The sequence below is a fragment of the Octodon degus genome, unplaced genomic scaffold (genome assembly GCF_000260255.1).
Source record: "Octodon degus isolate 3935 unplaced genomic scaffold, OctDeg1.0 scaffold00021, whole genome shotgun sequence".
NCBI classification, from domain to species: Eukaryota; Metazoa; Chordata; class Mammalia; order Rodentia; family Octodontidae; genus Octodon; species Octodon degus.
The window spans coordinates 18,840,395-18,849,999 of record NW_004524597.1 but is presented as its reverse complement, the minus strand read 5'-3'; the positions used below and the strand labels follow the sequence as shown (position 1 = coordinate 18,849,999).

General features: G+C 51.4%; 1 protein-coding gene across 2 annotated transcripts in view; it reads right to left on the bottom strand.

Annotated features, from left to right (window-relative positions):
• Tssk2 (testis specific serine kinase 2) overlaps positions 1–7,833 on the bottom strand; it is a 14,739-nt gene extending 6,906 nt beyond the window's left edge. The window contains exon 1 of one of the 2 annotated variants that reach the window (XM_023711644.1): positions 6,719–7,833. In XM_023711644.1, coding sequence (XP_023567412.1) covers positions 6,719–7,733 — 1,015 coding nt within the window. In that variant the 5' untranslated portion in view covers positions 7,734–7,833. Of the gene's footprint in view, positions 1–6,456 lie in introns of those variants that run through there. The other variant, XM_004628035.3, reaches the window with a different exon arrangement.
• Between the last annotated feature and the right edge of the window lie 1,772 nt (positions 7,834–9,605).

Sequence of the window (9,605 nt, the reverse complement as noted above, 5' to 3'; positions counted from 1 at the left end):
ATGTAGAATGATTTACTTCTAAAATGAAATCCTTTGGAGGCTGACAGATGCTAAACTGGATGGGAATACTGGGATAGCAGGGATAAATGGATTGTTGCCATGCAGACTGTCATGGCCACTCTCTCTAGGTTGGTCACCACTTGTCCTTCTCTGCCAGTTTTTAGAACTCTGGTTTTTTTTTTTTTTTGTACTGTACTTGTCCTTTAGACCATGTGATTTTTAAAAAAATTCTCTACCAAGCCTAATTGAGGAGAACAGTTTGGGTACCAGGTGGGCCTGCTGGTACACGAACGACTCTCTCACCATCTTCTTCACTAATCAGGAGCTCCACCTTGTCTGGCTCAGCCTGACCTGAGCGCGTGGACCGTGGCCACTCAAAGTCAAGGCACAGCTCACAGCCAGCATTTTGGAGTGCAGACCTTCCTATACCACCACAGTGGAAAGCCAGTGGTTTAATGTGTGCGTTGAAATGGAGCTGGGGCACATAAGGGGACAAGGGTAGTAAGTCTGATGCCTTCATAGTGGTGCTTCCTCATCATGCACATCCCTAGAAAACATGAAGAGTACAGTAGAGTTGTTCCCCAAATTAGGATCCAGCTCTAAATCCAGAGGGTACCCCAGGGTAGGAAGGCTCTGTGCCCTAGGCCCCAGGTCTCCTCAGACAGGAGACAGGTAAGACTTGTGTCAGTTCCTCAGTGCACAGGGCGTCCCTCTGCCCTTCTCACACTGGCCTATGTGCTCTCAGGCACTGGTTGCTTGATGCACTCCAGCCTATATGGAGCCACAGGTTTGCTCTGAGCCCTAGGTTATTTGGGAGCCCAAAACCTGCATGTCTCTCCTACCTTGGGGTAGGTGTAGCCTCCAGGAAGCCACTGGAATTGTGTTGTGGGAACTCAGTTGATCTTGCTTCCCAAAGCTACCATGTGTGCTCTACCTTGGCCCCCTAGTGACAGTGGCCTTTTGCTCTCAGAAGATGGATATGCCAGTGTTCCTGAATCCCATGAAAGGAGAACAAGCTAGTTGTTGGCTTTGATGTTAACTGGGATAGGTACAGGATAATGGACTGTGGTTGGGGGACAGCCTGGGGTGGAACCTTCATCAGAGTTCCCTGGCTTGAGGTGACTCTAGGCTCTCTACCTGCAGGTGTGAATGAGATCCTGCTGATGACCTGAGGGGAGATTGAGAATGTGCTGCTGAGAGTTGAAGGCCCCTGTGTGTATAGGATACCAGGGCCAGCCTTCAGGGTAGGGATGAGCAATGGCACTTATGAATGCCAGGGAGTGAAAGACAGATATAGTTGATCAAGGAGGGATCTGGGACAGTACAGCTAAGGAACAAGGCAGGGAGTGACCCTGTAGGGCCTTGAGACCAGGAGCTCTTCACAGATGAGATATGACAGTCACAGAGTCAGATGAGGAGCCTCAGCTGCCCTGAAGGCCTGAGGGCCCTGGCACATGGTTTGAGTTCTCAGAAGGGCTGTGTGCTGGCCGAGCAGGGCCTGTGGTTACAGGACACAGTGGAAGAAGTCCTAGAGGATGTGCTGCATCTTTGCACTGTAGGAGTGGGTGGAGTGGAGTGTGGAGGCCTGGGGCAGGTCAAGGATATTCTTCATGAGCACAGTCAGGTGTGGGCAGAAGGGGGTGCATCATGTGCCCCCTGAATTCTAGGTAATGTGCAAGTTGGGGTAGAGAGCCTGTAGAAATTGGGTGGCCCATGGTCACTTAGACAGGGCATACACTAAAAACAAAATTGGGTGGCCCCGGATGGTATGGATGAGAGGTGGGTAGGTATGTCCCTGAGAGCCATGAGGAAGCAAGATGCCCTGGCCTGGAGGGAGTCTGTGGGGAAACTGAGTGTTTGGAATAGTTTGAAAAAGAAAGGAAACTGGGGAGCATACATGTCCCACTGAGGTGCTGGACCCCTATACACGCTTTCTCTGGGGTGTCATTTGATCATAGGAAGGAAGCATAAGTTTCTGTTTTCACAGGGACTAATGGTGCATATTATATATATCATTAGCTTTGGAAACCTAAGAGAATCAAATATAGAATCAAGGAATGAATACACAGACCTGGCCAGGCATGGTGGCACGTGCCTATAATCCCAGCACTTGGGAAGCTGAGGCAGGAGGATCACTGTGAGTTCGAGGCCAGCCTGGGCTAAAAAGTGAGTTCAAGTGCAGCCTGAACTACATAGTGAAACCGTAACTCAAAAAACAAACAAACAAACAAACAAACAAACAAACAATAATAAAAGACTGGGGCTATAGCTCAGAAGCACAGCATTGGTCTGGCAAGCACAAGACTGTAAGTTTGATTCCCAGTACCAAATTAAAAAAAAAAAAAATGAAGACCAATAATAATAACAACAGAAAAGAATGAATATGCAGATGTGGTTCAGTGGCTGGGTCAGATGTTATCTCAAGCCAGTATCTTCCAACAGTGGGGTGGTGATCAGTTTGAAATGCAAAGAAGGGCGGGAAAGAGGGAAGGAGGGAGATCTTGTGTAGCAATAACAACTTAGAACAATGAAGAGAAATGTAGCCTTTGTAAGGAAAACTGCAGATGAGTGTTGCAGTCCTGAGGAAAATGTTCACCCCATAGCTAGGCTGAGGGCGTGGGCCAGGAGGAGAGATGTATGGTGTGTCCAGACAAAACAGGTAGAGGTTTTCATGTCCTCAGTTCTAGAATTTGTGTGGGAAATAAGGAAAATAAAAGAAATTTGAGAGACAAATAGCCAAAGGAAGACCTATGGTGTCAAACATTAAAGCATATTCTCGGACCACAGATGTGTTAGAAATGTGCCACTGGGCCGGTAGACTTGTAGACTGATAGCAAAGGAGAGAGGTCCTGAAAGAAACCATAGTCCAAGTAAAGAATACTTTGCTTTATGTATATCTAGGAAAAACCAGTTTACATCTGGTTTGGCACTCTGCCAGCCTTCAGGTACCTTCTTGGGTTTTTGTTTTTTTTTCCAGGCTAAAGGAGATTACTGTATATGAAATGAACTTTTGTACAGCAGAAATTATCATTTAGAAATGATAGAAATATGTATAGTGTGATTTACTTGACTTCACGGGAAAGTTCCTGTAAGTACTAAAACAAAACAAAACAAAACAAAACAAAACAAAACAAAACAAAATGTAGGTATCTCTATAGAAAAAAGAGGCTGGATTCATAAAAGGAAGGTTCTAGAAGGAAATCTAGGAGGACAATAAAGCAGTTCATTGCAGAAAGAAAGAAGCAAATGGAAGAACGACACACTTTCCCTCCTAAAACCTTGTCAGAGGTTCGTGCCTTGGCTGTCCTAGGTATGAGACCCACTGAGGACTGGTGAGGATGGTGAGCCCTGCTTGGTGGGCTGGGTGGAGCTTTTGACAGTCTCTCAGGGGGAGACGATGGTGGGTCACTAGGATCATGGCAGCCAGGGGGAGGGGCTGATGGCCACAGCAGGTGCTCTCTCAGATGACGGATTCTGCCTTGCTGGCAAGTCAAATGGTGTGCTGCCTTGTAGATCTTGGACACTGGTCCCAGGGAGCATCTGAGCCTGAGGATGAGCCAAGAGGCAGCTGCCGAGAATCACGGCAAGTACTGCAGTAGGAAGCCTTGTAGTGATGACAGAGAACCTGGCTGGGTGAGAGGTGGCCAGACTGTCCGGCAGAGGTGGGAGTGCGTGCAATGGGGGTAGTGATGGGGATGAGCTGGTGTCTCTTTTGCCCCTGCTTTACCTTTACCTAGCTATGTGGATGTGTGGCCTGCAGGCCTCAGGGACAAATCCACAGATCTCTGCAGTGAGATTCTGGCTGCAGCTCTGCTCCAGACATGGCTGCACATGGACCAGGCTGTGGGCCCCTCTCTGTCATCCTTCCTCCACTTCCTCCTTGGCCTGCCACTAAGATGTACTTAGGTCACTTGTCCCACTATAAGCCCCTGTTAGCCTTGTGAGCTGGTGTTGTCATTCCCCTTGAACAGTGATGGAGGCAGCAACTCTCCATGGTCTGGTGTCCACCCGAGGCACTTCCACTTAACCTTGAGCTGCACCTCGCTGCTGTGTGCCAGGCTGTCCAGTGCTGCTCGGAATGTCTGTGAATCTAACAAGGCTCTTCCTGAGGGGTGGAGGGAGCTCTGTTGCTGGCAGCACCCAGCCCTCCTGCCTCTCCCGCTATACCAGTTTCACTCTGAAAGGCCTGAACCGAGCTATGTCTTCAGTGCATTGTGAGCAGGACAGCCAGCAAGTACCCAGATGGCGCCCTGTGGGCCAGCTACACACAGTCCCATGATGCTCTGCTCACCTCAGGACCATGCTGGTGGGCCTCAGATTCCCATAATCACAACAGCTCTTGACTCTACTCCTGTCTGCCCCTGACATGCCTCCATCACAAACAACCTGCTGCAGCTCTGTGTCCAGCACTCAGCCTTGCACTTGTTTTTGAACTGGCCAGGGCGGGACTTATGCTATGGATGTTTTGTGGAGCCTGCAAGGCAGCTACCTTGCTGGCAGAGGACTCCAGCCCCTGGGGACCTAAGTTCCAACTAGAGGCCTTTGATCACTGCAAGAACTGCAGATGATGGATGCTCTGCCACAGCCAGGCGGTATGAGACACACAGCCACTCCTCTTGGAATACGGCACCGATACTGGTCCCCAGGCCTCACTGGAATTGCTTTCTATTTAACCCCACCTAAACTGCCCTGAAAGAACACCTGACACAGTCTGGCCAGCCCTCCTTTCATGCTGGTCCCTGAACCCCAAGCCTCAGGCCCGCATCAGCCTGAGGTGTTGGGGGCTCTAGACAAGGGTCCCTTATGGCTCCTGGACACATTTCTGAGTTGACTTCATACCTCCCCTTCTCTCTCCAGGTCTTTCTGCTCCTCTAGGGAAGGATGGAGGCCTTAGAAGTTGTGTCCTTTGGGTCGTGCTGCGACTCTGGGCCTAGATCTGCATCCTTTTAGCAGGTCTAGTCTGTTTGATCTTTCTGGCTGTAGGACCCTGTAGGTTCTACCTACTGAGCTCCAACCAGCATAAGTCACTTTCCTGGTGACCTCAGCTGTTACCCATCAGCTTCCAGGTCAGGTGGGCCTGAGTCATCTCCACCATCTGCTCTCCACCTTCCTGTACTGCTTTTAGCACTACCCATTGAACTCTACTGAGGCACCAGCCTCAGCCCAGTATGGGCTGAAAAAGAAATATGATCAGATCCCATGAAGACTGCAGGTGGCGTGTGCACCATGTGGCAGCATTTGCCTGTGGGCCTAGCCTGGGTTGAGGATATAGGGGTCACCCTTACTAGGGTGGCAGCTGGCTGGACCCATGAGCCTACTGTCTCCCCAGAGCTGGGAGGCCTTGCCTGGGGTGGGGGGATGTCACAGAATGTTCACTGCTTGGGGACTCTGCTTATAGTGCTACTTTGAACCCCGCATGAGCTGCTTTCTCCAGTCTTCATGTATGGGCCTACTCACCCCACCCCCTCAGGGCATATGTTCTTTGGAGGCCATTCCAGGGCCTGACTCCACTTTGGGGCCTCTGCCATCCTGAGTTCCCACAGTGTATTCCCTGGAGTGGCTGTCCTGGGACCCTCTGGCGGGTGGAGCTGGACTATGATGCTTAGGAGTCAAGAAGGTGGTCGTTGGGCTGGGGAGATAACTCAGTGGTCTAAGCGCCTGCCTGATAAGTGTAAGGACCCGGGTGTGATCCCCAGTACCACATGCTGTGCTGGCCCCACGCCATACTGGCCCCATGCCGGGCTAGCTATGAAACCTGGCTGGTGGCGCATGCCTATAATCCCAGTGCTGGGGAGGCTGAGACAGGAGGATCAGTATGAGTCAGAGCTGCATTGCAAGACCCTCTACCAAATAAATAAATAAAAGAGATTTTTAAAAATTTAAGAAAGAAGGTGGGCCTCTGGATGCTTTTGACTCATAGAAAAGGTGAGGCTTTAGCCCAAGGGGAGCCACAGGAAATAGGAAGCACAGCTGGAGTTAAGGCATTTGGTAGGGTAGCATGTTTTGGGGAGGGATGATGACCAAAGAGGAAACACTAGGGTAGGGCTACAAGGCCACAGGGAGGGCTGGGTGCTAGTGAATGGTCTCAGTTAGGCTGTCCCTGGGGAATGGCAAGGGTAGAGGTGGAGCCCCCAAAGTCGCCAATCTCAAAGGACCTGGGAAATTGAGTGAGAACATTGAGGTAGGAGTTCAGTGAGGGAGAGGGTGGGGTCAGTGTGTGCTGCCCCACATGAGGCTGGAAGAACCGTGGAGCTGCCTAGCCTTGGAGGCTTGGGGACCTGGGGCAGGCAGGGGAGGACAAGAGTGCCCTGCAGATGGATGATGACAAAGGTCCTCTCCTTGTCACGAGCCTCACTATGACTGTTCGTGCCTGAGCACTGGTCCCTGGACTCTGAAGCTGGAGACCCTGCCTTAGCTGAGCCCTAGAGAAAAAGACCCCTCTTGGGGTTCTCTATGCTTGTATACACTTTGTGGCTTATTTGTTGGTCTGTAATTAAGATCTTTGCTGTGAAGTAGAAAAGAGCTAAAAGAACATAGTCAAAATAGTGGATTGACAGATTTTACTTGTTCCTGGCACCCGTGCCTTCTTCTGTTCCTACCTGCCTCCTTGGTTTATATGAGCGCACACTACACACCACGTTCCTCCCCATTCCGGGCCCTCTCCACCACTAGGTGCTCGCCTTCACCACCTCGGCTCCAGAGATGTGATGCTCTTTACCTCTGGAGGACTCGGCCAGCCTGTCCTCCATCCTGTCTTCATTCTTGGACCGGTGGTGGGTTTCAGCCCCCAGCTTGTGGTCAACCCTGTACTCAGGCCTCGAGCCTGGCTTGGTGTCCAGTTTGTACTCTGCCCGGTACTTTCCCTCCCCATCCCTCTTGAGTGAGGCGGAAGACATAGCTTTGGGTTTGGGCGGCTGCAGCCACGAATGACTGAGGATCTCATCGATGTGCAGCCGCCGGTTGACATCTGGCTGCAGGATGCGGTAGATGAGGTCCTTGCACTCACTGGACAGGTTCTTGGAGCGAGGGAAGTCCACACGGTGCTCCTTCTGGGTGCGCAGCATCTTTTTGATGTTGGAGTCATCATAGGGCATGCAGCCACAGACCATGATGTAGAGGATCACACCCAGGCTCCAGATGTCGTACACCTTGGGCTGGTAGGGGATGCCCTGCAGCACCTCGGGGGCTGCATAAGCTGCTGATCCACAGAAGGTCTTGCTGAGGACAATGCGCCCACACCCGTCCCGCAGGCAGCGCTTGGAGAATCCAAAGTCAGACAACTTGATATTGAAGTCCTTGTCGAGGAGAAGGTTCTCGCACTTAAGGTCTCTGTGGACGATGTCTAAGTCATGGCAGTACTTGACAGCTGAAGAGAGCTGGCGGAACATCTTGCGGGCCACATCCTCGTGCAGGGCTCCCCGACACTTTATGAACTCCAGGAGGTCGCCCTGGACGCCAAGCTCCATGACAATGTAAATGCGTCCATCAGAGGTCTCAAAAATCTCATAGGTCTTGATGATGGAGCGGTGGTTGACGGTTGCTAAAATATCCATCTCCCGAGGGAGGAACCTCTCCACAAAGTCAGTTGGTGTTTTCTTGCGGTCGATGATCTTGACCGCGACATTGAACTTGAGGCGCTCTGAGTAGGCAGACTTGACTTTTGCATAGGAACCCTTGCCCAGATTGATTCCTGCAATGTAACCCTTCTTTTTTAGGACTGCGGCATCGTCCATGGTGCCAGGAATGGCTGGCGCCGCCGCCCTCTACACCCCCTCCCCACGCCAGCCAGCAGTTGTCATTTTTCCACTATAGTGAGCCCCCTGGACAGGCTGGGCCTACACTTACGGCAGCGGAATGCTTAGTATTGTTCCAGGTGACTTCAGTGAATGAAGTCATAAAGCCAGGATGCCAGGAGTGAGAACCGGGCTGGGGGCGCAGGGCTCCTGGAACTCTGGAAGCCAGCCTGGTCTAAAAGGAGCATCCTCTCCCCAGCCCACTGGAAAGAAGCCTGCACCCAAGGCCCTGGTAATGCTCTCTCTCCTCCTTCTCCCTGGGGCTTCCTGCACATGTCAGGCCTGAGGGGAGGTGGCTTAGGCCCACGAGTGTCAACTCCATGCCTGTTTCCCCCACCTGGTGTTGGGAACTGACCTTGCATTGGTCCTCGTCCCACAAAGGCCAATGTCCTGCAGCTTCTTCACAGTGTGGAGAAAAACTCCTGCAGAGGTGGTGTCATGTGAGCTGGGGGTGTCTGCCCTGGTCCAACCAAGCCAGTAGTGTGTCTTTTCCTTGAGGTAGTTGCAGGTGGATGAGATGCTGCTGCTTTGGTGAGCAGGAGCATTTGTGGGATGGGAAGACAAGCTGCACACAGGATGCCCCAAGTGCCCAGCTGAGTGGCCTAGGGACCAGCACGGGCAGAGATGCTCATTCCAAGGGGCAGGGGTGGCATAAAGGATCGGCAGAGCTTTGACCAGACAGAGCAGGTATGGAGGTACTGAGGCAGGAAAGAGCTTCTGAGAAGGTCTGAGTAATACAAATCAGGAAGGGAGAAGAGTAAAAGATTGTGGGTTTTTCTTTAGATGATAGGCAACCATTGTGCAATCCAAGTCTTATTTTAAGATGGCAACTTGCTGAAAGAGAATAATTGGCTTGAGTGATTGTGGAGGTCAGTGCCTTGGTGCAGGTCCCAAGAGCGTGGGCAAAGAAGGAAATCTAAGGACTGAAGCACCTGGATCTCACCAGAAAATGGTAGGCCATGTGGCAGGGCCATGCTGCAGGGGAGGGGGTGTCCTAGAGGCTGGAAGCACTTAGCAAGCTTCTGGGTAGGGAGAGGGGACCAGATTCTCTCCACTTTGGACATTTGTGAGGTGTGGACAGGGGTCACCTAATGAAACTCTGACTTGCACATCATTTGCGTCTCAGCTGCCTTTTGTACCTGGCGCACGGATTTTTTGCTATGGAAAATGCTACTCTTAGCATTTTGCAAGCTCTGATAACCATCTGTCATTGATCATGGACATGTTTTGCCCATAGGGAGGTGTCTAGGTAGGTGAACCAGGGTGCCGTGGTCAGAGGGGGAACAGGAATGCCTGTTTCCATATGTGGAACTGGTGGTGGTGGTGGTAGAAGGTTTCAAGGAGTAAGTGATGTGAGAGCCCAAGTGCAGAGGACCAGTAGGGTTTCAGCAAGGACACAAGATGGACATGACACGCTAGGCTGCTATGTTGTCTTTGGCAGTGGCATGGTGATGTGGACACACCTGGAACAGGCAGAATGTGTCTTGTGTCTGGCAGTCAGAGTTAGCCTTCCAGGCTAAGAGACAGGAAGGGCAGGGTGGACGGATGAGCCTATGGCTACCACCTGTTAGCAGCACCAGCCTTGCAAGTCTCATGCTAGCTGTGTAGAGCACGGGTGGTTAATAGCTTTAGCTCAATGCATTCCCAAGCACTTATTCCACTGAGCCATCTCCCCAGCCCCCATTCCTTTCTCCTGAGGCTTATTTTCTCCCAAAGTAACCAGAACTTCCCTTCTTATGTCCCAGAAAAAGCTAAGATTTTCAGGCCAGGACCCAGGAGCATAATAATACCTTTGTCCTCTCCCATATCCCT